General features: G+C 41.1%; 1 protein-coding gene across 2 annotated transcripts in view; it reads left to right on the plus strand.

Moving 5' to 3' along the window:
• cdkal1 (CDK5 regulatory subunit associated protein 1-like 1) overlaps positions 1-17,869 on the plus strand; it is a 221,321-nt gene that overhangs the window by 1,862 nt on the left and 201,590 nt on the right. For both annotated transcript variants that reach the window (XM_041045092.1, XM_041045093.1), the window contains exon 3: positions 164-276. In XM_041045092.1, the coding sequence (XP_040901026.1) occupies positions 164-276 (113 nt within the window). The remainder of the gene's footprint in view (positions 1-163; positions 277-17,869) is intronic.

The raw sequence follows: 17,869 nt of genomic DNA on the forward strand, positions 1-17,869 counted from the left end.
AAGACCAGATGAAGAAATAATTCATTGATTATTGGTACCGCTACTTGAAATTGTCACTGGTGCAAGTTTCATACTGGATTTATAAAATAATAATTTCCATATTGATGTTTTTTTTTCCACACTTCATGTAACATATACTTATTTCGTTGTTGTTCATTTTTAGTTTGATCCCTGGCACCCAAAAGATCTGGATGAAAACATGGGGTTGCAGTCATAACAGCTCAGATGGAGAGTACATGGCTGGACAGCTGGCTGCCAGTGGATATAAGATGACTGGTAAGAGATTTAATTGTTTAATTGTAGTGGTTTGTATGATGTCCATTGACTGGAAGTCAGTGAACAACAATAAAAATAACAATGCTATTATTACTATAAACTAGGGATGCACCGATGCATCGGCTGAACATCGGTATCGGCCGATGTTCGCCTCGTTAACAACCATCGGCCATCGGCAAATAAAGATGATATTCACCGATGGCAGTGGCCGATGATTATGTGTTGATTTACGTGGGAACAGTTAGAACAGTAGCGCCCTTGCTACTACATATGCCGCAGACTACGACCTCCCCGCCACTCTCGGTGCGCACCAGTGGCAATTAATTTAAAACACTCCTCTCCCCGTTTGAACAACTGACAAGAGAAGTTAGCTCATCAGAGGCATGAGCTGCCGACGTCATCCCCTCTGTGAGCGCCCTGAGACGTCTTCTGAGCCAGCAGGCTGACACAGACCACGGCGTTAAAACAACAAAGACCTCACTATTAGAGGCTGTAAATAAATGCTTCGATCAAGCGAGTATGATCCCATGTTCTGCACTGCTACCTTATTGGATCCCAGATACAAAGATCGCTACTTTGATGAGCGATGTTAAACAATGCGCACGAGCAATACTTGACGTGCACCTGTTGCCTGCTGCCGAGGATGGGACGCGCGCATATCACCCACAGCGCAAGAGGCAACGACCCGACGAAGCGGGCCTTCGCTGCATGATAATACCTTTGTGCGCCATGCACCAGCACGGAGAGTGAGCGGCTGTTCAGCTCTGTGTCTCACATCTTGGATGAAAAAAGAAATAGACTTTGCAGCGACAAGACTGAGATGCTTATCTTTGTAAAGAAAACCATGCCTCTTACTAAGAAGCAGGTGAGAGATACAGTAGGTGATTTATTTATCATTAATGTTAAGAAGAGGAGGCCCACTGTATGGGACTGGTTTTCCCGAGATGCCCCATGTTCCAGCCTGTGAGTTCTGTCTGAAAAATACACAAGGTGAAAGTCCGATTTATGTTTGTATTTATAAATAACACAATTTATTTATTTTCTAATTGTTTTTACATTTACACTTGACGTATTTTTTTCACAAAAATATTTTTTATTGGGCAAAGTGGTACTGTAAAAAATCTTCTCATTGAGTAAGTTTTTGTTTACCAGGCTAAAACCACTCAAATAATTTTGTTGGGTAATGTAAGTACTGTAAAAAAATTTTCATTGATTAGTGAGCAGTCTAAGAGGGCTGTGGAAAGTTAGTTTTCAGAAAAGAACTTGTCATGTGAATTAAGGTTATCTTAAATGTCAACTAAAAATTGACATTAAAGGTTATTCTTGTTTCATAAATTTGTCTGACTGAATTTGTGCTGATTCAAGGATAGTACGATGAAGAGCTGAAAGACTTAGTAAAACAGTTCAGTAATGTTTCTGTGGAACAAAAAGAGATAACAAAAAGAAAAAACATCGGCATCGGCCATCGGCCAAGTTGTTATTTTAAACATCGGTATCGGCCCAGAATTTCACAATCGGTGCATCCCTACTATAAACTTTTTATTGTTGTAGGTGTTTTAGGTGTCTGTATTACTGATGCCATTACTTTTTATAACCACAAGGGGACACTCTTGTCTTGTAAGTGAGCTGTACCCCGTGTGTTGCCCTGAATTAAGCTTCCCAGGTTGTACACTGCTTTCAACAAACTCAACCAAGCAAATGTATTTGCTTAAAAATGGTGAGGATTTGGACCATGTCTGGAGTCTGCCAGTCCTTAAGTACCAGGTGGAATTTGTCCTTGTGTTGAGAGGAAATCATTTGCGAAGTCTGCAAATGAGGCTTAACTTAGGTTTAAGAAGTTCACTGAGAACCAGCCTTAACTGGTGTCTTTCCCAGAACTTAATTGGGGAGTGGATTGGTGATATGGCTGCAGTTGAGAAAGGGCACACTGATACAGTGGGACCTTTTATAATTGAGGGTTGTGACTGGAAACAAAACAGAACACCATGACTGTGTGCCTCCATGGCTGCTTAATTTCTCAACTAGACATTTAAAATAGTATCAGATTTAAATATGTGCCCCTTTTTTTTTTTTTTTTTTATCTGCCAAAACGATTGGTAAGGTTTTTAAAATCTCTGCCATCACTGATAATGTCCAAGGGCCATTTATACTTTGGTTTTCCTAATTTGTGGTGCACAGTACTGATATACTTGCCAATATCAGATAATTTCCATGGTCGTTCAGACAGACACAAAGATTATTTACTTTATTGGCAGGAATCTTGAATTCCTTCTGAAGTACAAAGTACGTGTTTGAAGGCTTCCATGTAAACACAGATCGTCACACTGTTAGATTAAGTGAACCCTGCTTTTTTTTATGAATATCAAAAGAGTGGAAATCTGCTCTCTTAAATGGCCATAACAGTCAAAAGATATTACTTCTTAAGGAGTGCAACATGTTTTTAACTAAAGATATAATTTTGTGTTATAATTATGTGTTATAATAATACTAATACTAATAATAAGTAGCAGAATTTCGGCTATAGTTGGAAAATTGTATTGCATCCTTGGGTTGTAATACATCCGAGAGTTGACTGGTATCAGATTACAGATTTTTCATATGGTAGAAGAGAGTTGATATTAACTCCTCAGGCATTTTGCTCCACAGAGAAGGACATTAATCACACATTTCAAAAATGCAGATGTACTCATTCACACACACACACACGCACATGCGCACACACACACACACCCCAGCCCTTACTCTAAACCTAATTCCAACTTGAACCCTAAAACCAAGTCGTAACCGTCAAGCACACCTTTGAAGGTGTGTCAGAAAGTTAGGACTGGCCAAAATGTCCTCACAATGTAAGGTATATAACTGAATCTGGTCCTCACAAAGATAGAAGTGTACACAAACACTTTACACACACAATTTACTCATAAACACAGGCTTACGGTTTTCCCTCTTATCAGGTAGTTTAAACCCTCTCTTTGTGTTTTTCACCCTTCTTTGTTGTCACGGTCTTCTCTGTCCCATGAGCTCTGCTCTGAAATAACCTGTCTCGCCCCCTCTCTCTCTCACACTCTCTCTTTTCACTTTGTTGTCTCTCACGCTCCCTCTTAATTCAGCAGCAGCTCCTGCGTTAAAAGAATCTGCAAAGGTTTGATATTTAGCGTGCTGGCTGACTTGCCGTAGATCTATATTGACTCTGCAATTTAGACAATTGTCTTTCAGGAAGTGAGTGTGGTGAAAACCTGCTGTTTGTCATAATGGAGTAGTTTTCTGTTCCCACTTGGATTTTTGTATGGGAAACACGTGTCTGTCACAGCATCTGACTGCAGTACATAGCCTCTCTGGTTTACACATGGCATAATACAAAACACTCTCAGGTAGTAAGGTTAAAACTATTGATATGAATATTTGCAGTTAGAAGATTTCACTCCTCCCACCAGACATCTTACAATACAGAAAATTATGCGGTTCAATAGGAAATTAATTAAATAATGTCAAATCTTTGACAGCCCTCATTCTTCAACATCAGACACATCACTTGGTGTCTATATACCTGTATAAAAAAAAAAAAAAAAGACACTTAACATTTACAGACAAAAGAAGTCAAAAGAAATGGGTCACAGTTGTACTAGTTCAGTTGTTTTACTGGTGTTCAAGTTGTCTTTGCTTATAATTCATTTGTAAGAGGGTTTGCTCTTGTTTCACGATTTGATGGGACATTGGTACTTGTCTGCTTGGTGTGTGTGTGTGTGTGTGTGTACCTCTGTGCTTGACACCAACATTAAGATTGACTGATGCTGCTCAGATGAGGTTGCTGCTGCACTATGTGTGTGTGTATCTTTTATCACACCTGGTTTTATTCAGTTAGTGAGTGTACCACACGTACAACAGGACCACTGCAGACAAAGGTTAAAGCTATGTGAATATTTACATATGAAGTGGTTTCACAGTCGCACAGGTTTTTATTAGTAGTCTGTGTTTTTGTGACTTTGCAAGTCGTACAGGTAACACCCTAGCAGAAGTGTGTTTCTCCGTTATTTATCACTTCACTTAATATGGTTTTTGCTGCAGTATGTAGCTCAACGATGTGTTGATCTGACAAAGCTTCAGAATACTTTCTCTGTCTCTCTGACGCCTTCATCCTTGTTGTCTCTTTCTCTGCTTCAATCCCCTCTCAACAAAGTACTTTAAAGGTCGGTGTCTCACTGCTAAAGCTAAAGGATTAGCTTGGTTTCTGTCTGTCTCCTCTTCTTTTTATCTCTGTCTTTTCCCTGTCCCTTTGTTTTTTTCTCTCCCTCTTTTGCCCCCTCTCCTTCTTTGGGTGCGAGTATCTTCACTCATTGTTTATCACTGTGAGATTGTTGGAAGAAGAAATTGCCTGTCATGGCCAGAATCAGGCGAGATTACACTCAGAGCAGGTGGTGATTGTTTTGAATGGTATAGCATGGCATGCAATGCAATTGTCTCGAATGGCATGAAATTGTTGGGAGAGCAGTGAACAGAGTGGAATAGTCTGGAATGACAAGGACTGAAAATGGATTCCTGAAGGATGTGGTGTCTAGTCTTTGGCCAGATTGAACATGAGGACTTAGAGTAGGTTCAACATTAGCATCTGTGTGTCAGAATGTCATGTATAACATTCTGATACACACACACACACACACACATTGAAAATGGTGATAAAATATTAAATCAGATACCTCTGTAGCATTTGTCTTTCAGAGCCGCAGTATCGTTCTGCAGACTAGAGAGTTTGGACAAAGACAGAGATTCACTGCCTGACGGTGTGCTCTGAAAAACATGACATCACCTTCTCTCCCTCTCTCTCTCTCTGTATCTTTCTCTTTTTTCCTGTCTGTTTTCTCTCATTCACACCCCCGTCCTTCTATGCTCCTCTTTCACCCCCCATCCCTAACTCTTTCTTTCTTTCTTAAGCTATGACATCACCCGGTGTGAGACGTAGTAGCAGTTCTTACGGTGGCCTCTAGGTGGCAGCCTTGGCTCATGGGAGGAGCTTTTTGTTGAGAGCTTGCCTCTCTGCAGTATCAGGATGAGGTCATTCTTCTGAAAAACATACTCCATATTCTCATTCATAGTTTTGAAAGTTGTAACTTTGAGTCACACATTTCTATAACAAGAGCCTTGTTGATTAAGGCTGAACATAGACTGTAGCTGTAGGTTAAAAAGACTGGTGACTTCGTTTGGATGTGAGGCACCGGTCCTCATTCTTCAGCAGGAGAGCATCTTGGCATGTGCATACATTATTTTTGTGTGGGAATTCATGTTATTTTCTGTTTTATCATTAGATGTTTAAACTCTGCTTTGCTCTTCAGTTTAGGAGATAAATAAGTGGCCAGTTCATTTGTTCAGTCAAATACATAAAATTTCGAAATACAAAATATGTAGAAATTTTAAATAATCTGAACAGAAGTCTGTCCTTTCTCATTTCAGTTTTTGTCTTGAGTTTCATTGAAGGTTTTCTTCCTTAAATGAAACAACAACCTGTGTCACTTCTCTTCTCTGCTATCATTGTCTCAACACTTGTTTTACTGCCTGTACTCGCTCGGCCTGCCGTGTTGCCGTTCCTGTGTACAACCAAAGAGGGCACTGTTTAACCATGATTGCACTCATACAAATGAACTACATTTGAGCAGTAGAGCAATGTGCCAAATAGTGACTTCATAGAAAGGCGTGTGTGTGCATACACACTTGCTCACACACACCCTTCATGGAAAGTCACACCAGGATATTTTGATTGTTTTTGGCTGCTCTCCTCCCCTCCCAATCTCTTCTCTGCCAGCAAGCTGCAAACACAGCTATTCAGTTATGATTTTACATACCGGTTAGGCAAAATTACTCCCTGGTACACAATGTCAGCCAAATGAGGCGTTTTCAGTTCCTGGTTTGGACACAGACGGTTGGAGGATATGGTTTTCAGAGAGAGGGTGTGAGCTGTTTTGATAAGATGATACGAGGACTTAATTGATCAGCAGGTAGTACAGGTGTTGCTGTGGACAGAAAAGGCTGGACGTGTCACATGCGGTGCAATTTGACTGCATCTTTAAGAGAATGAGCTCCTGTGAAATTACTTTGACAAGAAGTGCATCATGTATCAAGCTAGATGGATTAACAGGTTTTACATTGTGATTTTTACTATTAAATGCATTTTTGTCTGTTGGTACTGAATCACTTAATGCTGCATGTGTGTTATGGCAAAGTAAAAAATGTAATATAGGCATATTGGAAATTTACAGTCAAAGAATTTCTCTACCTTTTCCAATTATACATATTAAATAGGGTATTTCTGAGTGAAACACCGTCGGACTGTTCAGATTGAACTCATACTGCATTCGTTTTTCAAGCACTTCTGCTGCTCTCTGTGATTGTATTACATCACTGTAGAGTATTCTCACTCCGAGTGTGTGCGTACCTCGCATGCAATGCCATCTCATTCATAAAACGGAGAGTGTGTGGATCTTCTGATTGGCCGGCTGCGTGCTACGCAGCATTACACGCCGCAATATTATAGCCAATGAAAACTTACAATGTCCTCTTTGACTCCACCTCCCTCACACACACACCCGCACACGTTAGCGCACACAGCCAGCTCACACACACATTTGCCCTTCTCACACACTGTCGCCGAAGTGGTGGGAATTGATATTGTACAGGGAAAGTGTGTGAGAGACAGTTCAGTATTTGACAGCTGTCATTCTGCAAGATTAGACATATTGCTTGGTGAGCGTATGCGTGTTAGAAAGACTTGCTGTATGCTCCTCTATCTTGCAACTGTGTGTGTGTGTGTGTTAGACAGTCCCACTTTGCTGATTGAGAGAGGGAAAGGGGCGAAAAAGAGCGAAGGGAAAAGCAATGTAAGGAACGATGAGAGGAAGAGTCAATGGGGAGAGGAGGAGGATGCTGGAATGAAGGGTACAGCCGACAGAGACACATGCACTTGAAGCCAAAATCAGCCATAGCGACGGTCGGAAGACGGGAGGCGAACAGGGAGGGCAGTACGCTGCCAGGGAAAATGAATTAGACTCTGGCAAATCTGCAGAAACAGGCAGTAGAGAGATGGATAGATGGAGAAATAATGGAGTACAGGGAGGGACTGAAAGGTAAAGAGACGAGAGGGGAGTCGTTTGAGGAACGAGAGATGACAGGGGAGATGTAAGGAAAGAGAAAATCACTGCATTGCAGAAGGAGGTTAAGCAAGTAGGAAATGGTAGTTGGCAGCTATGGAAATGAATCATGTGACACAAGCGTGAGAAAAATAACGAGGATATGAACTAGAAAATTTATTTTCTGGAAATTTATTTTTTATTTAACTGATAGAAAATTTCATCACTGCATGTACACTTCAGTTGAGTGTACTAAACATGCAGAGCAGACATTGGAGATAGTCGGGCTGTTAATATGTAAATAAAGATATGTAAATATTAGTATAACAACATAAAGGTTAAACAAATTAGAATGTTAAAGTTGTCATTGTATTGTGAGTTTGCAATTACACAAAATACAAAAACCACCTAATGACATTTGAGTTTTACTGTCTTACTTAGTATGCTTTGTCACAATAGTTTGAGAAAACACATCAGTTGACAGGACGAAACATTTTTTATTTATGTGTGGCTTTCTACAAGGCAATACTGTTAAAACGATCGTGGGATAGCCCTTTTCCATTTCTGTAAAACATTACACACACACACACACACACACACACACACACATACACACATGCACACATACAGTTTCCAAGGCTTTGAATTCGTCTAAAGGCCTACAAATAGACCCATGAGTCCAGGCAGTCGTGTGTGACCATTTAGAGGCTGGGAGATTAGAGTGATCCCAATCCCTGTGTGTGTGTGTATGTGTGTGTGCATGCGTGTGTGTATCTTAGTGATCCTACAAGGTGACCCACGTGTAGGCAGCGCCCAGCCACCACTTAGAGGCCATGGGATTAGGGACCCCAGCCATTCCTGCCTTAAAAATTCCCTTGAGGGAAATATGGATAGAAGAGATGAAGGAAAATGGGATAGCCTGAGGAAAGAAGGGGATCACTGCTCAATCTCATCCATTGATTACTCTGAGGAAAGGAATTTTGACAGCACCACAGATTGACCTGATGAGCACTACCATTGCAGCAGGAAATTGTCATGGGAATCGAAGACCACAGAATCTTTATTGGGGATTTGTTGGTGTCATCTGTTATGTTTTTTTCCCACATTATTTAGACTAACAACCAAGTTACTAATTGAGTCATAAGTATGTTAAAACAACATGGCCAGTGTCTGTAGTCTACATGACAGAAAGGTCTCCCTTATTGCTAATAGCACTCCTTACATGTGAGATTTAGGAGCAAGGAAAGAGAAATAAAGTCGACTGAAAGAGAGACCACTCCTTGTTCCTCTGAGACATAACAAAAAAACAGAGCAAATTGATTCCCCAAAGGGTGGTTATATCTCATCCTTGTTTCACAAACCAGAAAGAAGCAGAACCAGCAAGGCTGAAAGAAGAATGGAATCAGGAATCACTGTGCCAGTCTTCTCTCTGTCCATTCATCTGTTCACTTGCACTTTCATGCCTCCGATGAAGAAAGCTAGAGATAAATGAATGGAGAAGCTAGAAAGGAGTTTCCTTTGCTGCTTCTCTCTAGAGGAGGGATGCCTATTCCCTATTCCCTGCTGAAGCCAGCCAGCCAGCCGGCCAGCCCCCTGTTATCCCAGGAATACTGCCCAGATTCCACAGGGATTGGGAATACCCTGAAGGGATATAATGGGAATATCATGGAGGGGATGTGAGTAATGGGATAAGGCAGGAGCTGAGGGAAATGTATGGGTGTGGAGGGGATTGAAGAGGGGAGGAACTAGGAAACAAGGATGATAGGAGGTTGTCTGGGAAGGATATGAAGGGGGAAGCCAGATTTTGTTCACATCCAAAGTGTTGAACCTCCAATCAAAGCAAGGGGAATGACCCTTTATGGCAGTAGAGGAGGCCTAATGGTTAAAAAATAAAAGCCAATGGCCTTGAGACTGACAGTTCAAGTCTCAGACCAACACACCCGCACTAGATGGGAGATTGAAGGAGTCATGCTTTCCCTTTCTTTCAACAAGTTGAATTAGGTGCCATTTAACACGGCATTTAACCCCCAGTGTCTCAATGAGCCGCTCAGTGGGCAACACCACATGCCTGTTGAGTGCAGCTCCTGGTTGTGTGTATGTAACCCACACTTAATTGGTCTTGTTTTGCCAGTTCATATCTATTAATATGAATAAAATTGACTTTTTGTTTAGTGTGTCCTACTGACATTGTCAGATATTCTCAACAAGCACTTTATTGGGTAACGCCTGTGCACCTGCTTAATCGTGCAGTTATCCAAATTAGCCAATCATGTGGCAGCAGTGCGATGCATGAAATCATCAAACGTCTGAAATGGGGAAAAATGTGATCTCAGTGACTGTGGTGTGACTGGTGATGCCAGACAAGCTTCGTTTGAGTATTTCTGACTCTCCTGGGATTTTCACACACAGAAGTCTCCGGAGTTTAACTCACACTGGTGCGAAAACAAAGAACATCCAGTGAGCGGCAGTTCTGCTGACAGAAGCTCCTCGTTCATGAGAGAGGTCAGAGGAGACTGGACAGACTGATTCAAGCTGACAGAAGGGCTACAGTAACTCCGGCATCCACTCTTTAGAATTGTGTTGAGCAGAAAAACTCTCAGAATGAACAACACATTGAAGCTTGAGGTGGATCAACTACAGCAAGAGAAGACCACATCAGGTTCCTCTCTTGTCAGCCAAGAACAGAAATATGAGGCTGCGGTGGAGACAGACTGATCAAAACTGGACAGTTGAAGACTGGAAGAATGTAGCCTGGTCTGATGAACCTGGATTTCTGCTGAGGCATAACTTGACCTTAACCAACCTGCATGACTCAATCATGGTTTGAATGCCACAGTCTGCTTAAGTATTGTTGGTGACCTTGTGCATCCCTTTATGGCCACAGTTTACCATCTTCTAATGGCTTCTTTCAGCGTGATGGTTCTCTGTATTACAAGTGGTCTCAAACTGGTTTCATGAACATGACAGTGAGTTCAGTGAACTTCAGTGGCCTCCCCATTCATCAGTTCTGAATTTGATAGTCTTTCGAATTTGGTAGAGCAGGAGATTGGCAGCCTGAATTTGCAGCTGACACATCTGCAGAGGTTATGTGGCGTTGTCATATCACTATGGACCAGAGTCTTAAAGGAATGTTTCCACCATCTTGTTGAATCCATGAAGAAGAAATGCCATGAAGAACCAAGGCTCTTTTGAGAGCAATGGGATTAACTACCTAGTATTAGTATGGTGTTTCTAATAAAGTGCAGGGTGAGTGTATAATGTGTATAGAGAGAAGTGGCCTTATATATAATATAATAAATTGTGCAGTTTTTAATCTTTAGCACAGTAATTAAACATTTATTGCTGCCCTTTTGGCTCTGTTTCTGTTTAAAGTCATGGTGTCATTTTAAATGTTAACATAATTTTAAAAAGAGTTGCCTTTGATCACAATTTGTTTCATGATGTTTAAGTCTAATGACAATAGAGTCAGTGTTTCTTCCAGTCTCCTTTTTTATACCACTGAAGCACAGTTGAAAGCTCAAGGTGATAGTTACATAATAAGTCAGGCGGAATATGCAGTCTTGCTCTTTTGAATACTCACTAGTGCACAAAATCTGCCACTGAAAATAGTCCCCAACAAATACTCAAACACAGTGCCTGTCTGTTTTACGATTCTGTTGCCTTTTTGAAAAGCGGAGGTTTACATTTGTGTCATGTTTTTAAAGCACATGCACACAGTGTCTGCCCACACAGGTGTTTTCACTCATGTTTTTTTTTTTTTTTCCTTGATTAGACCTCCCTTCAGGACTGTGTGGTCATGGACCAACCAATCACGGCTCCACCCAACGTCAACCTGACTCGACGTCTAATCAGCCAGAGTGATTGAAAACATCTGAGTCTGTGTGCAGGACCTGTAGGGATTTGTGTCTTCGATAGGAACAAATGGGCTTTGGCCAGGATACAATAGAATCAAAAAGTATTAAACACAGACTCATGCATTGTTGGTTTTGGTCTTTTCATGGGATTTGTTGAGAAAAATAGAATCTCACTCGTCTTTTCCACGTGTTATTTTTGTCAGGCGTACAACATTGTGGTGGAGAACGTGTCGGCTGTTGCCTCAGTTTACTGTGAAGCAGTACTGGGAATATAAAGTAACTCTCAGTTTACTCTAAGTTGTATTGAGAGTTGCTGGGATGGATATAAGAGCAAACAACAGGTTAATTAGGGTCACCACAGGACAAATTGAGGGTTATTTACATAATTTGATGGTCCTAATTTCAAAATGTCATTGTTTTTATGCAATTACACTGCATGTCTTCATTTGTTCAGTGGAGCGATGTCAGGGAATCACTTAGCTTTCTTCTCTTGGAGGACAAACAGTGCAATATTGTGTCTGGCAAGCAAGATGATCTATATTCTTTGACATTTGACAACTCATTGTCACTTTCTCTGTTTTCGAATAATTAGCTTGTCTGTTATTTTACAAGCTAAAAGACACTTTTTAGTCCTTCTCACTTCTAATTTGTCCTCTCCCCTTTGTTTTCCCTGTCATCTTGACTCAACAGGGAAAACAAATGTAATTTCCCTCATGAAGAGGAAATGAAAGCTTGAAAGACATGAGTAATTAACGTGGCATGCCAGGCTGTTGGTGTGGGTGGAAAAAGTGTGTGGGTGACATATGGATAAAAAGCGAAGAAATTGAGAGTTAGGCATTCAAGGACATGTAGTAAAAGACTTTTCAAGGCCCCCTTTGAGGCTTTTCTCTTTCTCGCTCTTCCCTTTGGCCCTTTTTGTGTTGTTTTGGAAGATAACCCCTGCTTTCTGTCTGAGTGTCCAATGCTCAGCCATCAGTGCCATTACTCGCTGACCACCCGCTGAAATGGAAAGCAGGGGTGACCCGTGCCGTCGCGTGGGGATGTTCATATGAGGCCACCCGCTGAAATGAAAGCACTGGCTACCTGTGAGTGAACAGGGAAAAATGTGAGCATGAGTGTTTGTGTGTTGTATGAATTCATGAGTTTTATGAGGACCAGTCAGAAATTTGAATGAAGGACTAGGGCGGTAGTTTGGTAGGTAAAATTCAGAGGTCCTCACAAGCATTTTAATACTGCAAGACAGTGTGTTTGAGTGTGCCTGGGTGGGTGGGTGTGTGTGTACTTCTGTCCTTTGTAATAAATTAATTCTACATGTGTCTCAGCCTGATCTCGCCTTCATACATATAAATGAATCAGCTATGTGCTAGATTTCCATGTGAGAGCACAGATATTAGATAAAGTGGATTTAAAAGCCGCGGATGATTTGAGCAGTGGGTTTATTTTGAATCACTGGACAAAGTAACCTTGATCGTCAAGCAGAAAGGATGACTTGACTAGAAGCATTGGCAGGACCTTGGCTGACCAGAGAGATGTTGTGAATGAATATAAGTAAGTGTGAGTGTGTGTGTGTGTGTGGTCATCCACGGGTTATAGGCCTAATAGCTTCTCTGCTGTGTGCTCTACAAGGTGGGGTGTAGACAAGTAATAATTGAGGTTGAATTTGTTTGAAGGTATGTGTGTGTCTGTGTGTGCGCACAGGAAGTTCAGTCCACTTTCTGTCTCGTCGACCACTTTTGATTCGCTCATGTCTTGTGACTCAGTTTTTGTGTGCTTGTGTACTTATTCTCTGCGTTGCTCTCCTCTCTCATCCTGTGGTTATATTAGCAATATGAATCTATACAGGTAATGTTTAGCCAAGAAAGAGATCGATAGCTGTGAATTGAATATGCATTTAGTGTGGCCACAAATCATTTCCTGGTCATTTGTATGTTTGTGTTGGATGATGAGTGTTTGGTCCCTTAAATGAGTCATTGTCTTATGTCAGTTCTGAATAAGTAAAGAATTAAAATTCTCAGTTCTAATATTCTGTTTATAGTAATTTACATGTTCCAGCTTAGACAGAATGTAGAAAATAAACTAATAAAATCAACCAAAAGGAAAAGTGCTTATTTATATTGTTAGTATTAGTTATTTATTCTTTGCTTCTGTTCATGTCTGTCTCATTTACGTTTCACACTCGGTGCCTGGATCAAACGCACAAGCACACAGATACATGCACATACAGAAGTCTGTGAAGTTTATTGATAATCCGAGGCTTTCCACATGGCAGACAGATGGCTCTTCTAATCTTCCAGACAGACACTGCCTTTTGATATCTGATCTGATCTGATGATTACTGTGTGTGAGAGCGTGTGTGTGTATCCGTGTTTGGTTTCCAAGGATGAACTCAATAAATCTGTCCTCAGAAGGCCCCCGCTGACTCCTCTGTGTGTGTGTGTGTGTGTGTAAGTGAATACCCATTCAGCCTTTTTATTGTGTTTAACTTATTTTACGGTTGTGGTTTGAATGCGCCTGTACTCCTGTCATCATGAGACTATGGTTGACAGTTGATCAATGGTTGACCAGGCCTGTTATGACAGGCCGATATTTCTGAACTTCATTTTGCCTGTGTCTTGGTCACATATCAGTCATGCTTCAATATCCTGAGTTTATAAATGAAATAACGTGTGTATATTTATTTTATCTTTCCTTGGACTGTATACATCGGAAACTGTAAAGGAAGGGAGAGAATGAGTGGCCTTGAGAACAGGTCGGTCCCACACATATCAGCCCTTTAAAGCAGATGATCAATATTTAATTCTGTTTCTGTTCATTTAACTCACCATACTCAATATTTCTGCCCAAACTAACATTGCGTGCAGATAATATGAACGGAGCCCATGCGATGTGCACGCTGCCCTCTGTATGTCCACAAGACATAAACCCTTTTTCCAATTTACCTGTCCCTTAAAGTGCTGAAAGAAACATCACCCATCTATTTTGCCTCCACACGTTGCCTGAGTGTCAAGACGTTAAGCGAGCTGATACCCTGCCATCTGACTACCTGTCTCAGTGTATTGTAATGCACTAGCAGCACAATTGTCTCAACTAGATTCGGCTTCTCTGACCTGATATCTGATTAAAGAGACTCGGATGTGTGTAGGAGCTGGATTAGCATATAAAAAGACAGTGACAGGACATCAGATAATTCTGATGCCATCTGTTTTCAGTGGAATCTGTTAGAAAGAGGAAATATATGTGTGTGTGTGTGCTTTTCTGTGTGTGCAAACCCCACACCCCTGCTCTCGCCACTTTCTCTCTTTTTTTTTTTTAGGCCTGCTATTTGTGTTTGTGCTGCAGATTGTCCTGCCTTTTGTTCCATTATTTTCTGTTTTTCATTTTTTATTTTATTTGTGTCCCACAGAAAAGCAAAGCCATTATTAACAAAGACCATGAACAAAGACATCAATTATTTACAATGGAAAACACTTTAAATTGTCCCATTTTGTAATGATTTATTAATTAGGAGGCAAATTCTCTGGGATTTAGCTTCATGTCCACCCCACCTAGCTAATGTATTCATGCATGGAGAAACACATGCAGGCAAGCGTGTGTGCGTGCACAAAAAGACGCGCACACCGAAATGCCGTAGGCAGCTTTGTGCTATTTAAGCTTTCAGTAGTTCCATAGGATAATCCATTGAGATGCCTGTTGCAATTTCTCATAAATCAGATTTTAATAAATGCTGCAATTTTCTTGTTCAAATAAATAGCCAGCTTGGAAACAATAAGATTGAGAGTATGCATTTTTAATGAGCCTTAGCAGTTTAGAAGTGGTGTGGAAATACTATACTACATCCAGAGTGGCTGGAAAGAAAAGTGAGAGGGTATGGATAATGTTATTTTGGTATAACTGGTAAAGTCAGGAGACAACAACATAAAAGTTTTAGTTGAGTCATTGATTTGGGCTTTGCTATTCAACTGGGCTGTTTATTTATTGCACTTTTTCTATGAATATGTGAATTGTACTAGTCAGTGGTTGTGTAAAATGTTTAGGTCTATATACCTAGATAGCAGAACAGCCTATCTAATTATCAGTCTCTCTACCAACCATCCACATTCCTTTCGCTGGTCAGTGCGAAGCACATCAGCAGCAAGGCCGTGTTTTTGTGTGCTGAATGGTAGAGGCTGTGATCAAGAGCTGTGCATTGTTCATTTTGAATGTGGCGACATTGCAGGTAGAAAGATGAGGTGATGCTTTCAGGGCACAGCACTGGGTTACAGGTGAGTGTTAGAGTGAATATTTATAATACAGTGGAACAGCAGGTGGAGATGTACCATGGTGTGTGTTGCCAGTTGAACAAGGTGGGCCTCTGTGCTTGTGTCCCTGGCCACCTCTGTTTGTGTCCTTTTCAGGCTCAGTCTTTCTGATGTCTGTCCAACTTTCTGTCTGAAAGTTGTCTGCTGCTTCCATCTCTTTCTCTGGTGTTTTCATATTTCTCCTTTTGGTCTCATGTCCATAGAATCAGTGCCGTAGGTATAAGGTATGGCACAGCCAAGTACCCACCCTGTCAGCATGTCTCTCATTGGCCAGACAAGCACAGAAAATTCCCCCTCCTGCATCAATTGGTTCAACCACCAACTCTCATTTTGACAGCGTAATTGCTGAGCAACACAGACACGCCGGCGCACAAGTGCTCTCACTTACCTGTGCCGAAGGCCACTTGCGTAGGCTATGGTGGTGGCTCCACATAGATCCTAGGCAGAAGTATAAACCGGCCTTTACTCTTACAGTCTTTGCTCTTCTTCCTCTGCCTTTGTCTTGACACTGATCCTCTAATCAGCAGTGAACAGTATCAGGGGTTTATTTTTGAAATTACATGCCATGCGTCCCATTCTCCTTGTCTCCTTTTTTTATCCTCTTGTCTTCCTCCTCTCATCTAATGTCTAGTGCATCTTTTCTCCTGTCCTCCTTTCCTCTCCTCTATCCTCTCTACCCCTTCTTCTATGTGTGATAGTTTGAGAGTGAATATAAAAGTACAAGAGTCAGGGGATGGCAGTAGGAGCTGGCTTCAAACCCACAACATCATAAGGACATGTTATGTGCCTCTGCCTACTAAGCCATCAGGAACCCCCCCATGTTCTCTCTATCAGAAAAATAAAAGCTCTCTGCGTCTGGGCTATTTGCATACCATTTACATATGAACCCCAACTGGCTGTTTTTGGAATGCCAAGAGGCTAAATTCAGTATTTATTACCCGGGCCCATAACTAGTTTTCACTTTTCTGTGGCATTTGCATCTGATTTGCATGTCCCTCAGCCTGGGTCTGGGAATAAGGGGCCAGATGACCTAAATTGTTTCAGTTCCACCCAGAAATAAAAAAGCAGAGGAAGGTCTAATTATTACTATTAATCGAATTAGGACGCTTTACATGTGGAGCGTAAATATGAGAAAAGGTTATTAGCTATAATAGCTATAATAGCAAGCTGAGGGAACCCTGCTCCTAACGCAAACTGCTTTATCTCGGAGATGATAAAATTGCGTGGTTGTGTGCCTTGAGATGGAGCAGCTGGCTAGATTTCTCACATCACATCACATCACTTCCTCTCCCAAAAGTATTGATCAAAAGGCTGCTTTTGGGAAACAACCGTTGTATGTAGAGTTTCTCAAAGATACCCATTTAAACTTTACAGACCTAATTAATCATAGAAGCTAATCAGCATTGCATTGGGTTATAAACAGTTAATAAGGCATTGGATAGACATTCATTCATTACATTAATTTGTTTTGCCTCCGATATGCGAGATTTAACAGACACTGCAGTCCTCTGTCAAACATGCAATATATCTTATACATCCTTATCTCCCTGTCAAACATTTCTGAACTAGGTTCATGCTTTCCACTGCACAAAAACTGGTCTTTCCTTCCTTCAGCTGATAAACAAACTGATAAGAAGCAGGGGGCCCACATTGGAGGGGATTTAAGATAACCTTATGTGGAGCTTTTTCCACATTAAAAAGCTATGGAGAGTTTGCTGCTTAATTTGCAATACAGTCAATAGGCTTTGAAATACTTAAAAAAAATTGTAAAGTTGTCATTCTTATAATGGACACCTGTATAGGACGGATTTAATTGCTGATTTAGAAGCAATTACTCTTTCTTTAATCAGGACTTTAAGTGGAGACTCTCAGCTTATAACTCTGAGACCAGCTGTCCCAAGTGTTGAGTTCATTCCTTTAAATTTGAACTGATGTGGGGCTATTTGTTTGACAAATCAGCAGACAGAACAGGATTGGTGGTTATTGTGTGTGTCCTGTTATTTCTTTGTCCAGCCTCGTTCAGTGAGTGGCATTGCTGGGAAAACTACTCGTGCTGCTTTTGTATTGTCTCTTTAGTGGCCACAGACCACAGCCCCTCTCAGCTACCACCTCCACCTTTATTTAAGTTCAAGCTCCATCTGTTACAGGTCACATTCATTTGTGGGATCCCCCCCCAGGACAGATGAGTTTTTACATACAGGTGGCTTCTACTTTTTTCTTTTGTCTTTACCTTTCTCTCTCTCTTTCTTTGTCTCTCTTCCAGGTGACAGGCGGGAGAAATAGAATGAACACACACACACACACACTCTCTTTTCTGGATTCCTCA

This window comes from Toxotes jaculatrix, chromosome 8 (genome assembly GCF_017976425.1).
Source record: "Toxotes jaculatrix isolate fToxJac2 chromosome 8, fToxJac2.pri, whole genome shotgun sequence".
Lineage (NCBI taxonomy): Eukaryota > Metazoa > Chordata > Actinopteri > Toxotidae > Toxotes > Toxotes jaculatrix.